At 41.5% G+C, this 16,908-nt stretch overlaps 1 protein-coding gene across 2 annotated transcripts in view; it reads left to right on the top strand.

Annotated features, from left to right (window-relative positions):
- The window catches only part of DMGDH (dimethylglycine dehydrogenase), a 115,063-nt gene that overhangs the window by 3,927 nt on the left and 94,228 nt on the right, over positions 1-16,908 (top strand). Inside the window, exons 1-3 of one of the 2 annotated variants that reach the window (XM_073584156.1) lie at positions 1,686-1,935; positions 2,989-3,153; positions 7,928-8,132. In XM_073584156.1, coding sequence (XP_073440257.1) covers positions 3,064-3,153; positions 7,928-8,132 — 295 coding nt within the window. In that variant the 5' untranslated portion in view covers positions 1,686-1,935; positions 2,989-3,063. Of the gene's footprint in view, positions 1-1,685; positions 1,936-2,988; positions 3,154-7,927; positions 8,133-16,908 lie in introns of those variants that run through there. The other variant, XM_073584154.1, reaches the window with a different exon arrangement.

Raw genomic sequence — 16,908 nt, 5'->3', positions numbered from 1 at the left:
ATCACATACAGGCTCCCATCCGTACGTCATGCATTTTTCATGAATCTGTTACAATTGTTATAATAGAAAAATTTATCTGAGCTTTTATTAAATTGTTCATGTAAAAAAACGGATGTCATATGCAGGTAGAAATTGGACAGACGGATGGCACAATGATCTAAGGAATGGACATATGGGTGCAATACTTATTTGAAAAACAGTCATACAGAACATTATAGCAATGTAAAAAAAAATTCAAAGTGGATGATGCTTGAACGATTCGTCAAGCCATTGCACGGCCGCCAGCTATCATATTTCTATGGAATGCTTTCGCCATAGATTTATTGTAGCAAAAATCTGCTGTATTCGGACAGTTGGACTGCAGATAAATATATAAATAAATATTCAAGCGTTGGGACTTAAACACAACATAAATTATGTAGACTTATTCCCTGAATACACACAGCTGGGACCCAAAAGAAAACCCACAGGTAAAACCTACACAAAGCAAAAACAAAACAAGGTCAAAATATCAAACACACAGTACAGGCGCCTGTGCACACTGCTTTGGCTTAAAAAAGATAAGGCAGCACACTGCAAGTATTAAAGGGATCTGAAAATGATCTATTGTTTAAATCGGGTTTTGGTTTTGCATTTATATATATATATATATATATATATACCGTATATATAAAGCTTTTTGCAAATTTTATTTATATATTGTCATTCTTTTTACGCGGCATGATTATCTTGAAAAGAGCCTTTCCTAAGAACGCTTGTTCCTGATAATCGTCAAGGATAAATTCACCCAGTACATTTGGACATTTAATATTATTTTACGTTATTGTTATATTTACTATTGGCTTATACAATTTGATCAAAATGTGAGCTAAGAACCGACAATTAGTAAGTATTTGCTGCATGGCTAACCGAGGGAGAGGGGCTCTTATGAGAAGGAGAGTAGAAGAAGTTATTAGTGACTGTTGCTTGGTTTGTGTGTGTGGTAATTCCCTATCCTTCTCTGTTTTGGTTTATTCCCCTACCTTCACACCCCGGTGCATTTCTCTGTTATATGAGAGTGAATATTTTGTATGTCTGGAGTCTTCGGTTAACCCTTGTTTGTGTTGCCTTGTCGGGTTGGTGTACTACGGTGCACAGTAGCGCCCCTGTTCCATGGTAGGGCTAACTCAGGATGTAAGGCAAGGGCGGAGGTCCCGGCATCTTCACTTTCAGAAGTATCCTGAAATGTAGGGTGAGCTAGGGCTCCCCCTAGTGTTAGGGACAGGGAAGGAGCCCCTGGTCCCGGGTCACCCGACAGCTGTGTAGTGACAATATGCATATGAAAGCATAATGCTCAGTATAATCATTTGTAAACTTGCCATTTAGTTGTCCCCATTTTATAAAGTAAGGTGGCTGCCGGACAAATAGTGGATGGGAGATGTGTATCACGGGGGCTGCATGTCCTCTGTGATATAAACCTGAAGTAATGATCTAGTACACATAGTACTAGGAGGGGTTAATCGGTCATGTTAGGGCCAGGTCTTATTGTGAGCATCTGAAGAGTTAGGGCGGGAAGGCTGCTCACCATATCTCCACCCCTGGGTGTTGTTCACATTGTAAAATGGGACCTGTTTATCACACACATGGTTCTGTGTATGGAGCTGTGCAGACCTCCTGGATTTTGTGGCTTTGCTAAAAGACTAAGAAGTTGGACTCTTACGCAAGCGGTCGAATCTGCACTATTGTATGGACTTTTTACTTTGTTTCACTTTGTGCCGGACAAGGCTGGATTTGAGTTTTCCTGTGATGTGGTGTATGAGGACTGAAATAAACCAGCCCGACTTTTAAATAGGAGCAATTCCTGTGATACCTCAGATCAGTCCCAAGTGAATTGCATTGTTTTATTAGGCTCAAGCCAATTGTGCCTACATGTAAACCCAGCCCTAATACACTGAAGTAAGCATTTGCCTATGATGGGAATTGCATGGGTGTCAAAGGATATAGCGAGGCTCAAACAAGTGGTCAGCAACAGAGAGTGCAAAGACAGAGTCAGACACTAATGAAATATGTTTTTGAGGTAATCTGAATGAACATATAAGTGCCACATACACATCCTGAGCATCTGGGTCTGGCAGGTCCTCCATATATAAAGCTGCCAGACACGTCCAAGTGAAGTCAGTTTATTTCTGAGTGTATTGCATATATATAATTGATTTTATCTCTTGGCCTTAATTAAAGGGAATCTGTTAGCTGGTTTTTGCTCTTTAATCTGAGAGTGGCATAATACAGGGCAAGTGAGCCTGATTCCAACTATGTTTCATAGTTTACTGGGTGCAGCAGTTGTGACACAATCTGAGTGTTTAGATGCAACATTAAAGGCATTTTCCCATGAATGTAAGTTCATTTTAATCAAGAGATCTTGGAATAATAACTTACACATTTGGATGTGTTTAAATACAATGTTCCTGTGCTGAGATAATCTCATAAATGTGCCCCTGCTGTGTACTGTGTAATGGCTGTGTCTGACCGTACAGGGACATGGTCTGATCATACCACAGCTCCTGGGCAGGGGAGGAAGCAAAAGAGTATACAGACAGGACAACATGGGTCACAGCTGATTCTTTTTGTGAGTAAAACATGTTTCTGCTTGTTTCTAAACAATGCTTTATCTCAAAGAAAGAATAAGCTGTGATCCCCTGCTGTATTGTCTGTATGTGGCATGATTAGACCGTGCCCCTGCATGGTCAGACACAGCCATTACACAGGACACAGCAGGAGAACATGTATAAGATTATCTCAGCACAGGAATATTTTTTTTTAAACACACCTAATTGTGGAACTTTGCACAGCTAAAAATGTGACACATTATTGAATTTAGTGTCTCAGTTTCTACCTCATGCTGTTTTCAAGATTACATAGCAAAAACCTTCTGACAGTTTCCCTTTAAGCTTACTGTAATTAATCATGGATCTTGGCAGTGGGGACATCACCACCTTTCTACATTTACAGGCCATTGGCTTCCATCAACCAGGAAGTATCAGAATTGCTTCAACTCCGACTCGTGTGGATGAACTAAAATACCAGATGACAAGGGCTCGATGGCATCCGAATCCTCAGTATCTGATTGGACCAGAAAAAGTGCAAGAAGTATTTCCACTACTGAATATGGAAAAGGTAAATTGGTCATTTTGTATCTATTCTAAACAATATTGCATAATCCAGACTCTGGATCCGTCCTGCATGACTACTGACCCCAAACGGTAGCTCTGGAATTGACCCAATGGACCATTTGTGGCAACCATGTATAGTAGAGGTGACTGGAAATGCACACGGCCACCTCTACTAAAGTCTATAGTAATATTTGAGAAAGTTGAACCAGCAACTTCTTTTAGAATTCAAAAAAAGAGAGTGAAGGCTTTCAAGCTTTCTGGTAACGGTTTAGCTACTCAATGACACTTGGTTCTGGTGTCAAACAGTCTTGGATTTATTTATCCGTTATAAACCATTAATGGAGTTCACATGAAAGAAACATTTAGTCTTTCCTCTTCTTAAACGAATAACAACACAGGAACAAAACAGTCCCTTATTTGGGTAGACAAGAGATACACAACGGTCTCACCCATGCAGAAAACCAGGCTCTGCTTCTTTGTTTGGTCAGCAATGATGAACACACTGCAGCTCCCACACTTTAGACACACTTGAGTCATTTCATTTGCCTTTTGTAGGACCTGTAAAGCCCAGACTGAAGGTACAGGAGCAACCTTTCCCACCCACTCTCTTTTGGTCACTCCTAAATCCCGGACCCAAAATCCCATTTAAAACCTTCTCGGCAACTGTGCTGAAGCCTTCAATTTCGGGACTTACATCACTGAGGCCAGCCACCTTGGTTACACATACCTGCCATCCAAGACTTTTCTTCCTCCTCCTTTACAGAGGGTAAAGCCATGGATGTCCAACTATTTTTGACTGCATAAGAATGTTTGACAGTCAGTCAATAATGTCCTTATGTCATCATTTTACATTGACATTTGTGGAAAATGACACCTAGCAGGTCACAAACAAGAGAATACAACAACTGGATTAGTGGAACCTGAAGATAGGCCTTAAGAACCCTACCAATATTTCAGCCCTGCTTCTCACTAAAGCTGGAGTCACACATAGCGACTTACCAGCGATCCCGACAACGATATCAACGTGTCAGGATCGCTGGTAAGTCGCTATGTGATCGCTGGTGAGCTGTCACACAGACAGCTTCACCAGCGATCAGCACAGCAACGCCGAGCGCGCGGTGTCGCTGTTCGTTAGTTACCAGCGCGCTGATGCAGGGAGCTGGTAACTAACGTACACATCGGGTATCCAAGGGACGTGCGTCCCTTAGATACCTGATGTGTACGTTAGTTACCATCTCCCTGCATCAGCGCGCTGTTAACTAACGTACACATCGGGTATCTAAGGGATGCACGTCCCTTGGATACCCGATGTGTACGTTAGTTAACAGCTGATCGCTGGTCTCCCACCTGTCACACGCAGCGATGCGTGATGGCCAGCGGGAGACCAGCGACAAAAGAAATGTCCAGCAGTTTCCTACAGTGTTCAGCGATACCGGCAGGGGGGCCGGTCGCTGATCACTGTCACACACAGTGATCTCGCTGGTGAGATTGCTGTTGTGTCACAAAACTTGTGTGTCAGCAGCGATCTCGCTAGCGAGATCTGTTGTGAGTACATTTTCCCCTTCACCATTGAGGTCTGATGAACTCCCTCTTCTGGTGAAGGAAGGTAGTGAGGCTGATTACAAAGCACCTGAGCAGAATGATGATGACTGGGTGACTAGAATTGCTGACTGGATATAAGGCAGCCGACACCCTTCTGCCTTGCGGGTGATTACTCTGAGGGATTCTTGGAGACCAGTCTGATTCCTGCTCCTCAAAAGCTAAGTTTTCTGCTCTACTTTTTGCATTTGTGTTTTGGTTTTGTTTTGCCTTGTTTTTCTGGGTTTCTGCCTTTCCCTGCTGGGTGAGCTGAATTCCTTTTTGCTCTGTCTTCAGAAAATACCTGAGTACTGATATAGTGTTTTTGAAGCCTAGCGTCTTCAGGGCTTTTTTCCCTATCAGTCTGTTGGCTCTTGTTTTTGAGAGGGTTTTGGCGGATTGCAGACAGCAGCTTTTCTATCCTGTCCTATATAGTTAGCTTGGGCCCCATCATTTGCTCAGCCTATCTTTCTATCTGTGTGAGTGTTTTTTCATCTTGCTTCACCGTCATTATATGTTGGGGGCTGCCTATTGCTTTGGGGTCTGCTCTGGGGCAGTTTAGATTTCCCTTTCTGTCTTTAGGCTATGTAGTTCTCCGGCTGTGATCGAGGGGTCTAGGGCACCGTAGGAACCCCCCCACGGCTACTGCTATTTGTTGTTGTTAGGTTCAGGGGTCTGCAATCCGATAGCTGCCAACTTCTCTGGTTTTCTGGACTTAGCTAGTATTTCTGTTTTTGCCTCCTACGGTGACTCATTCATAACAGAGATCGCTATGTGTGACGGGGCCTTAAGGGCAACCCAGCCCCTATCAGTGACAGTGGTGTAGATTACTTTTTAAGCCTCTTAAATATGAGCCAGGGCAGTGTTTGCATAGGATTGAGAAATACTTAGGGCTAGAGATGATCTTTGTAACCACTCTTGCTCAGGCTTAAATATTAGCAGCCTTAATGGACAATCCCCTTTGTCAACTCAGAAGTGGGGCCGTATGAAATTGGGTTTTCTAAACTGAACACTTTTAATTACGTGGGTCAGCAAGGTAAAATGAACTGCATGCAAATTGGGATGCAGAAACAAAATTCCCCTGCATTAAATGAGACTTGGCATCAAATGTAACGTGGCTTCTAGTGTAGAATCCATGCCGAAGTCATAGCGGAATCTGTCTCCTAATTATGTAACCCCCCCCCTTTATTACATTTTAAATTCATATTTAACAAAGGATTAATTTACATTTTTTCCACCTTATTAGAAATAAAGAAATACATTATCCATAAAGGTATAAAGTAGAAAAGTGTCTGAGTTGAGAGCACACAGGAGGTCATGTCAGGACTTTTCTCATGTGGGAAGAACGGCCTGAGCCTTATTGTGTACACAGCATCCCGTCCTTCAGCTCTGCAGATTACTGAGCAGCATTAATCACATATATTCAGGTGGCCTTGTACTCTGCAAGAACCATTTTGTAATACTCAGTCACACTTGTCTGCAGTCTCAGGAACTCATTAACAAAGTGTGCTGGTATGGTCCCCAGCACTTGATTTTGCTTTATGGGACTACATTTATACAGCTATAAATACAGACATTTCCTTTGTTCTGGCACATGCTTTAAAATGTGACCATTGTAATGTGCTATGTGTAATATTTAGTTTCGAGCCGCGCATATATATAATATAATATACAGCTCTGGAAAAAATTAAGAGACCACCACATCAAAACCCTGTTGTGGGCAGCCCATTCTCCATACCTGAACCCCATTGAAAACCTCTGGAATGTAATCAAGAGGATGATGGATGGTCGGTCACAAGCCATCAAACAAAGAAGAAATGCTTAAATTTTTGCGCCAGAAGCAGCTTGAAAGACCAAGACATGAAAAAGCTGTTTTTAAAAATCATGGTTATTCCTCAAAATATTGATTTCTGAACTCTTCCTGAGTTAAAACATTAGTATTGTTGTTTCTAAATGATTATGAACTTGTTTACTTTGCATCATTTGAGGTCTGAAAGCACTGTTTTTTTTTGTTGTTGCTGTTTTTTTGTGTTGATTTTGACCATTTCTCCTTTTTAGAGGAAAAAAAAACTAAATTTATTGCTTGGAAATTTGGAGACATGTTGTCAGAAGTTTGTAGAATAAAAGAGCATTTTACATTTTACTCAAAAAAAATACCTATAAAGAGAAGAATCAGACAAACTGAACGTTTGGAAGTGGTCTCTTAATTTTTGCCAGAGCTGTATATACACTGTATAAATGCATATACACCTGTTAAATGCCTAATTATATGTTATTTGGTATAAGTTGTACTTGATTTACCTGTTGAATAAAAACTATCTGATAAAAAAAAAAAAAAAAAATGATTATTTAGATTTGTGAGCAGGAAAAAAAATTCACATATGCTAGGTTAAAGCTGCTGCCCGCCATACAAGTGATTGTGAGCGTGAATTCTGTGGAAGATCACACTTCAAAAAAAACAAAAAACAAGAATTAATGAATATACAGATCACAGACAGATGCCAGCCCCCTCCAGGACTCTGTGTCTGAGGAGGAGGAAATGACCCATCACAACAGCGTCTGAACCTTCACAGCCAGAAATGTTGAAATGTTGCTGTGTTGCCCCTGAGAAACAGGACACAAAGTTGAAGTCGGGACATAACTATGGTCTCCTGGAACATAGTAACATAGTTATTAAGGTTGAAGGAAGACTTAAAGTCTATCTAGTTCAACCCATATCCTATCCTAACTTGCCCTAACATGTTGATCCAGAAGAAGGCAAAAAAAGCCCATGTGGCAAACAGTAAGCTTCACATTGATGGAAAAAAATCCTTCCCAACTCCACATACGACAATCAGACTAGCTGGAACAGTGGGACATCTTTCCCAATTTGTGACCATCTCGCTGGATCCGGGGCGGTTGGGAGATATGCAATACAGTACTAGATGGATGCTGCTTACAATGCAAACAATACCACTAATAATAAAGTAAATAAGGTAGTTCCTAATTATCATGGCTCTAGTATGACTGTTAAAGTGATGTTATGCTAGACCCTGAACTACCTTAAATAATATTTCCTGTTATCAGGACATGTGCATTTATATACATTATAAATAAATCCTATGAGTCTTACTGGTTCAGAAAATAAATGTATACTTTTGCTCTGTATTTATCAGGTTTCAGATTTACTCAACATTTAACACTTCTTACTTTTACTACAGGTTCTTGCTGGTTTGTACAATCCTGGGGATGGTCATATTGATCCTTATTCCCTAAGTATGGCCCTTGCATCCGGGGCCAGGAAATACGGGGCGCAGTTATACTTTCCAGCACAAGTCACTAACCTAACGCCTCAATCTGATGGGACTTGGAATGTGGAGACCCCTCATGGGACGATTCGTGCAAAAAGGATTGTGAATGCTACAGGTATATATTGTATATTGTTTATCCAACCTAACCATATTTACTTGTTGAGTTCATAGGTTTTTGAGTAATCTGTAGTTGTATATTTATTTTAGATCCAGGCAAGTTTGTTTGGATTTACAGCAGCACCGTCATTTACTGTTAAAGGGTTTGTGCCGTCAGAAAATAACCTTCAGTTTAAATCAGATTTTTATGTAAAAAAAAAAAAATATATACTCTATCTATTCTATTATTTCTAAACACTGTTTTTTGGTGATTCCTTTGTATCTCCGTTCATACTGCACCCACACACACAAATGATACACCATTTGAAAGGAAAACTTGCTCCCTTCAGCAAGAAAAGAGCCAAACAAACCACACATCCACGATTTTATCACAAAATACAGTGCAAACATTCATTTTCATAAACCTGCAGAAAGACACAATGACCTGCAGGTGGCACCTCAACCGGAAAACATTTTTTGGCCTCTACTTATCAAACCAATTTATTGTATTACCTATCTACATATATAAATACCTGTCTGTGTTCATCAGCTCATGAAATACATTTACATTTTGAACTGCTTGCTTTTTCTGAAATTGCCTGCGCCCCCGACGACCAATATGTGAATATTTTGCACGGGCCAGGCTAGTATATATAATATTATTTATATTTTTTTTCATATCATGGTCTGTATTAAAGGGAATTTGTCACCAGGTTGTTGCTATTTAATCTAAGAGCAGAATGGTGTAGGGACTGAGACTCTGATTCCAGTGATGTGTCACTTACCATATTTGTCTCAAAAACCACAGCAAGCAGCCCAGTAAGTGATACATCTCTGGAATCAGGGCCTCTGCCCTATGTCATTCAGCTCTCAGATTACATAGCAACACCTGCTAACAGATGCCATTTAAGGAAAAATTAGACATGATGCATATTTCACTCTGGCCATTGGAGCTATGCAAGACTCTAACGCCCTGTTTTTTAAAGAAATTCACAGGTACATTAGCAGCAATAGACTGCCATAGACTCTATCTGATGTATTAAAGCATCTAATGATCCGTGCAAATGTCATTGTGAAGGGAGGGGGAGGAGGTGAGCTGTGATACTATCTTTTGGTTGATTCTGTGTTATCTACTATATATAGTGGTGCTGCCTTTTTATTGTAATCCTTTCTGTGATGGATAATGAGACTTCTGAAAAGTCTTAACAAACAAGAAATATGAGTCTAAAGTAGCCCCAGTAGCCAGTGTCAAAATTGCAAGATTACTGTACTTTTTCTTATGTTTAAAGGTGGTTTTCTAATGACACATTTTCTGCATACGTATAGCATAGGTAGATGGTAATGGGAAATATATATTGAATGCACCTCAGGGCAATAGAGGAAGATATCCTGTGGATACTGTGGGACCTTGTGTCTCTCTCTCTCCCAGAATGTAAGTTTGGATGCCTGGACTCCATCTAATAACTAAGTAACTTGAGTTACACACAAGAAACCTTCCGAAAAAGTTTCTTTCCAGGAGGTTTTTTGGTATCTCATGGGAAATTTTCTAACTCCTCTGGAAATCCAAAAGGTCTCTTGTTTTATCTGAAGCCTCAAGATCATTCTAGGAGGGATGGAACGTTTGGTCAAGAAAAGTAAGAAAGGAAGCAGACACCCGGGCCGTTCTGCACTGGGTTTTAATCTGGGCCTCTGTGCTAATCACATCACTAATGACAGCTGTGATAAAAAAAGAAAAACAGAAAAGTTTTGGTTATTTCCTTAAAACAAGTAGTGATCATGTCAGAGGCCTTACTCCAAGTATTAATATGGAGCTGCCATTTAATATATTATTCACTTTGACGTTTTACTTCTTACATGGGTCGTCTAGATCTGACATAATGATTGCCTATCTGTAAGGCAGGTCATCAATATGTAATAGGTGGGGGTCTGACACCCGACATCCCCACCCATCAGATGATCTTTGCTCTAACAGTGGCTGGAACGAAGTGGTGTACAAGGCGGAACACAACGTGTTTTGCCTAGTGGCCACTGGAGAGTACTGCACTTAAATGAAAGATAAAGTGCAGTACCTGGCAGCCGCCCCCAAGCCATATACGAGGCTGCGGTGTTTCGCCATCATACATGGTTCCATCTGGACCGGATTTCAGCTGATCTCATATTGGTGACCTGTAGGTCACTTTTATTTTATCCAGGTCGTAGTTCCTTAAGATTCAAAGTCCTGGTTAAATCTGATAGACAATAACTTCTGCTTTACAGAAGTGAGCCATATTAAGGGACACTCCAGAGGACAATTCTATTTTCCTGACCAAGTAAAATGTGCTGTATAGTAAAAAGGTGGTCTCCAGAAATGTGCTACGTTGTCAGATCACAATTCTCAGAAAGACAGAGATATTCTCCTGATCTAAGTTGACCCCAGTGCGTGGCATAGTATTAAGTAACAGCACTGTCTGCCAGGACAACTATTTGTATTACTTATTACCACACAGGTTATTCCACCAAATACTGTTTATTTCATGGGATACTTGTTGTGTTACTAACATCTATCATGAGGATTCTTTTTACAAAATAATGAAATGGAATGAGTTAAAGTTTAAAAAAAGTACAAAATCATATCCTCCCAATATAGGCAGCACCAAAGACGCTGAGCATAGAAAACACATTTATCTCCACTTTATAGCCTGTTTTCACCTTCCTGACCAGGCCAAGTTTTTCAATTTTGACCAAATTCACTTTAAGGTCCCTTTCACACGTCCGTATATTTCCGGTCCCGGAGATATCAGTGTCTGTGTGTGTAATACTGTACATGCGGCACTCGTGTGGCAACTGTGTGTCGCCCGTGTGCCCCATCAGTACCACACGGATGGCCACTGGGAAAGAAGCACTACAGTTAGCATTGTTTCCTGGTGGCAGGTGCTGAACGAGGCTCTCATTCTCCCCTGCTCTGCAGGCGATCGGCGCAAACAAGAAGAGAATGAATGAATGAATGAATGAAAAACCTGGTTCCCCCTATGTTTTTGAACCAACCCGGCAAAACTCACAGGTGCTGGCTGCTATTCTCAGGCTGGTAAGGGGCCATGGATATGGGGCCCCTCAGCCTAAAAGCAGCAGCCCGCAGCTGCACAGGAAAGGGGTATCTATTAGATGCGCCAATTTTGGAGCTTTGCCCAGCTCTTCCCACTTACCCTGTAGCGGTGGCAAGTGGAGTTAATGTTTGTGGGGTTAATGTCACCTTTGTATTGTAAGGTGACATCAAGCCCACGGCTTAGTAATGGAGAGGTGTCAATAAGACATATTTCCATTACTAATCCTATAGCTATGGGGTTAAATAAACACACAGGCAGAATAAAGTATTTTAATGAAATCATACACCACAAGGGTTTTGCCATCTTTATTGTTCTGCTAATCCTAGTGACGCCCTCGATCTGCTGTAATAAAGATAAAATAATAAACCAACAATATACCATACCTGTCCGCATGCGTATTAAGAGTTAACATGGCTACAAACTGGTTAAAACGCATGCGCCTAAAAAACGCAAACGCATGCAAAACGTATGATGCGTTTTTGCATGCGTTTCTATTGTGCACGAAGCGCAGCGCTAAAAAACGCTAATGTGAAACTAGCCTAAGACACGTTAATTTGATAAAACAGTCATGTTGTTAGATAGTGCCAGCCATATTATTGCCCATATGTTTGTGAATAGGATGGCACTCTTTACTCTATGCACTCTGATGTTTTAACTTTCCCAATAAAGTGCAAGAATTTTGAAAGCAACGGTGAGTGCTATTTTTCCTTCTACTTCTGGAGCATAACTATTTTAGTTTTCCATCAATTTGGCCTTAGGAGGGCATGTTTCTGTGAATTGTACTTTTGAATGACACCATTGATTCAACCACATACAATGGCATGTAAAAGTTCGTGCACCCCTTGTCAGAATTACTGTTATTGGGAACAGTTAAACAAGTTGAAGGTCAAATGATCTCTAAAAGGGCTAAAGTTAAAGATGACACATTTGCTTTGTATTTTAGTTTTATTGTAATTTTTTGCATTTTAAAAATTACAAAAAGGGAAATGGGCTGAACCAAAATTTGGGCACCCTTGGAGTTTTGTGTGCTCAGATAATTTTGACGAAGGTTTCAGATCTTATTTAGCCTGCTAGATGTGGCTTGTTCAACATCATCGTTAGGAAAGGCCAGGTGATGCAAGTTTCCCAACTTTATAAAAACCCAGCCTCCTCTAACCTTGTGTCAAAAAATAGCGGCCATGGGTTATTCTAAGCAGCAGCCTAGCGTTCTGAAAAGGAAAACGGTAGAGGCCCACAAAGCGGAAGAAGGCTATAAGAAAATAGCAAAGCATTCATAAGTTGCCATTTCCTCAGTTTGAAATGTATTTAAGAAATGTCAGTTAACAGGAGCAGTGGAGGTCAAGATAAGGTCTGGAAGACCAAGCAAACGTTCAGTGAGAAGTGCTAATAGGATTGCTAGAGAGGCAAACCAGAACTCCCTACATGACTGCAAAAGACCTTCAGCAATATTTAGCAGACTCTGGAATTGTGATACATTGTTCTACTGTTCAGAGACACCTGCACAAATATGGCCTTCATGGAATAGACATCAGAAGAAAACATCTCCAATTGCACAGGGAACATTTCACAGGTAGAGGGAAGAATGGACTCCATGTAATTTCTTGATGCAAAATTAACAACATCTGTAAAGAAGCTGAAGTTGAAAAGAGAATGACTTCTATAAATGGATAATGATCCTAAACACACGTCAAAATCCACAATAGACTACCTCAAAAGGCGCAAGCTGCAGGTTTTGCAATGGCCCCCCAGTCCCCTGTTCTGAATATCAGTGAAAATCTGTGGCTAGACCTCAAAACAACAGTGCATACAAGATGACCCAAGAATACAACAGAACTGGAATAATTTTTCAAGGGAGAATGGATGAAAATTCCTCAAACAAGAATTGAAAGACTCTTGATTGTCTATAAAAAATCGTTTTCAAGCTGTCGTGCTTGCAGAAAGGGGGTGCTACTAGGTTCTAAGCATGCAGGGTACCCAAACTTTTATATTTGAGCAATTTATTTTTGTAATTATTAAAATGCAAAAAATGACTTTTTCCTCTAGTAACCCCCCACGACAGCACACCTGGAGGATGTTACCCCTTTCCTAATAGGGACAGGAAATGACAAAGAGGTTAAATAACCCCTCCCTCATCCTCCCCCCTCAGTGTTCTTTCCTTTCCCTACTAGGGATGAAGAGGTTCCCCCTAGGTGTGCTGTGCTGGCAGCGGTCACCAAAGGGAAAAAGATTAAGCTGGGGAGCAGACTCGCCTCTCTTCCCCATACGCTGCTACCATCTCCTTGTGACTCGGGACCCCCCCTCCAGTCTGCGTCCTCAGGCAAGGTCTGGGGGAATGCTGCGGCCGGAGGCCTCCCTGAGCCCTCTGACCTTTCTCCTCCTTCAGCGCTGAGGCCAGCATGTCGCACCGTGCACGCGTGGAGACTTCAGGTCGCGCCGGAAGTGACGTTAGACAACAGCCGGCTTCTGACATAGGATGAGATTTGCTTTCCACGCTGGAACGCATGCTGGATTACAGCGCGGATGGTGTCGGTGGGCTCTCCCTACCCCCCACACACCGGGAAATCTGAAGGAGGAGGTCCTCTAATCAGAGGACAGGTGCTGCAGCCCAGTCGCCTATTTAAGTGCCCTGGGCAGTAAGACCTCTAAGGTAGGACCTCTGTGTAGTGAAGCAATGGAGATGTCAGCGTCCGCTCGCCTACATCTGCAAATCCCAGCACCATCCTGGTCCCAGGAAGTAGGCAGGCAGTGGGTGTCCATTCCCTGATGCAGGTTAAGAAACTTAAGATTCCTTCTCCCCTTTATTGTACGGGGATAAGGAACCTGCATCAGGAAACAAGCCCAAGACTTCACAGAGATGTGCAGTCTGTGAAAAAAAAGTTAGCCTCTTCGTATAAAAAGTTATTGTGCAAAGAGTGCACGCAGAAGGTCATCTGGGAAGAGAAACCATCTTTGATGGAAGACATTAAAGGCCTAATACAGCTGGAGATTAAAATCTCCTTGGCCGCACTTTCCCATAAACCCCCTCTCCGAGCTTCCCTCTAGCTACAAAAAAGAGGAAGCTTAGCCTGGAGGAGGAAGGGTATGATGACTCTCAGGATGAATCGTCAATCCCGGACGAATCCCCTAGAAGAGGGCGAGTTATTCCCAGAGTCAGAGACCCAACAGGAGAGATATTACTTCTCAGGGGACATGGAGGAACTCATCACAGCAATAAAGAGAACTATGGAAATTGAGGAGGAAAAGATGGCCCAAACGGTACAGGAAGAGATGTTTGGGGGACTCCGCTACAAGAAAAAACAGGTGTTTACCATACATAAAAACATCAGAGACTTGGTCTTAGAGGAGTGAGAAACCCCAGAGAAAAGGCTAACCACCCCAGCAAAAATGAAGGACAGGTTCCCTGTGGATGACGAGACAGCCTTATGCTGGTTGGAATTTCCAAGTGTAGATGTCCAGATTGCCAGGGTAGCTAAAAAGACCACACTACCATTTGAGGATGCCTCACAGTTAAAAGACCCTCTAGAACGTAAGATGGATGGACTGTTAAGGAAGTCATAGGAAACTTCAGTATCCCTACTAAATACCAATGCGGTATCCACCTGTGTGGCCCGATCGATGTACCGGTGGCTGGGACAACTGGAGGAACTGGCTACAGGAACTCCCAAAGAACACAGCCTGGCTTCCCTACCTCTCCTCCAGAAGGCGACAGGGTTTCTAGCAGACACCTCCGCAGAATCACAAAGGGTGGCGGCATTTACTACAGGCCGCCTGTGCAAGCTGAAGATATGGATGAACTCTTTCTGCATCAAATGGCCAAGTACTCCAAAAAATATGAAATAGTTGTCATGGGAGATTTCAACTATCCAGACAGTTGTTGGGAATCTCTCTCAGGCAAAACTAACAGGTCAAGGAAATTCTTATCCTCTCTTGCTGACAACTTTATCTTCCAAAAGGTAGGGGAGAAAACAAGGGGAACTGCTACCTTGGATCTAATCCTTATAAACAGGGAGGAAATGGTTGAGGAGGTAAAAGTGGCTGGGACCCTAGGAGGTAGCGACCATGCTATTTTAGAATTTTGGATAACTAGAGGAGGAAGACCTGTGAAGACTCAGACGTCAAGGTTAGATTTCAGAAAGGCAGATTTTAAGGGATTCAGAAAGAGAATTGGAGGGATCCAATGGCTGGATATCCTTAAAGACAAAAATGTCCAGGAAGGATGGGAAATCTTGAAAAATGAAATTCTCAAAGCACAATTGTTAACAATTCCGAAAAGAGGGAAGAATAGGAAGCATTTAAGGAAACCAGGATGGATGAACACAGAACTTAAGCACATTCTAAAAAGGAAGAAAGAAATGTTTATAAAATGGAAAGAGGGAGGCATATCTAAAGAAGAATATAATGCTGTCTGCAGAACCTGCAGGGTACAAATCAGATTAGCTAAAGCTGAAAATGAATTGAGGCTTGCAAGAGATGTCAAAAGCAATAATAAAGGATTTTGGGGATATGTCAAAGTAAAAGAAAAGTCAAAGATGCTATAGGATTTTTACAGGATGAAAATGATGAAATGGTAAGACAGGATGTTGAGAAGGCCGAACTTTTAAATTCCTATTTTGCATCTGTTTTCTCTCAGAAAGGAAACGTAACATCAACTGTTCTTCACTGTCCTATTAAGGGTATAGAAGAATCCAGGATATCTATAAACAGAAAGATAGTGAGGAAACACTTAGCTATCCTAAATGAATTCAAGTCTCCAGGTCCAGATGAATTACACCCCAGAGTACTGAAGGAGATAGCAGAAGAAATTTTTGAACCCCTCTCCATAATCTTTGAAAATTCTTGGAGAACAGGAGAAGTCCCAGAAGACTGGAGAAGAGCAAATGTTGTTCCTATCTTCAAAAAGGGGAAGAAGGTGGACCCAGGCAACTATAGGCCGGTGAGTCTGACTTCTATACCAGGAAAGATCTTTGAACAAATTATTAAACAACATGTATATCAGTACCTGGATAAGAATGAAGTGATTAAACAGAGTCAGCATGGGTTTGTAACTAATAAGTCATGTCAGACTAACTTAATTTCCTTCTATGACGGAATCACTGATTGGGTGGATCAAGGAAATGCTGTAGATATAGTATATCTTGACTTCAGCAAAGCATTTGACAAAGTATCTCATACAATCCTTATTGAAAAAATGACTAAGTATGGAATGGACAAGGCAACTGTTAGGTGGATTCATAACTGGCTTAGTGATCGGACCCAAAGAGTGGTCGTAAATGGCTGCACATCCAGTTGGAAGAATGTCTCAAGTGGGGTACCACAGGGCTCTGTCCTGGGCCCTGTATTGTTCAACATCTTTATCAATGATTTAGATGAAGGAATTGCGGGTAAACTGATTAAATTTGCTGATGACACAAAGCTAGGAGGGATAGCTAATACTAGAGAAGAGAGAGAGAGGATTCAAAAAGATATAAATAAACTGGAGAAGTGGGCTGCAACTAACAGAATGGTTTTTAACAGGGAAAAATGCAAAGTACTACATCTGGGCAATAAAAATGAAAAAAGCATATACAGAATGGGAGGAATAGGGCTAAGCAACAGCACATGTGAAAAAGACTTGGGTATACTAATAGATCACAGACTGAATATGAGTCAACAGTGTGATGCAGCAGCAAAAAAGGCAAATGCAATTCTAGGATGTATTAACAGAAGCATACA

This window comes from Dendrobates tinctorius, unplaced genomic scaffold (genome assembly GCF_039654945.1).
Source record: "Dendrobates tinctorius isolate UK_male_01 unplaced genomic scaffold, ASM3965494v1 ptg000083l, whole genome shotgun sequence".
In the NCBI taxonomy this organism is placed as follows: domain Eukaryota; kingdom Metazoa; phylum Chordata; class Amphibia; order Anura; family Dendrobatidae; genus Dendrobates; species Dendrobates tinctorius.
Note: the sequence above shows the minus strand (reverse complement) of the source record. Positions and strands in the feature narration are given on the sequence as shown.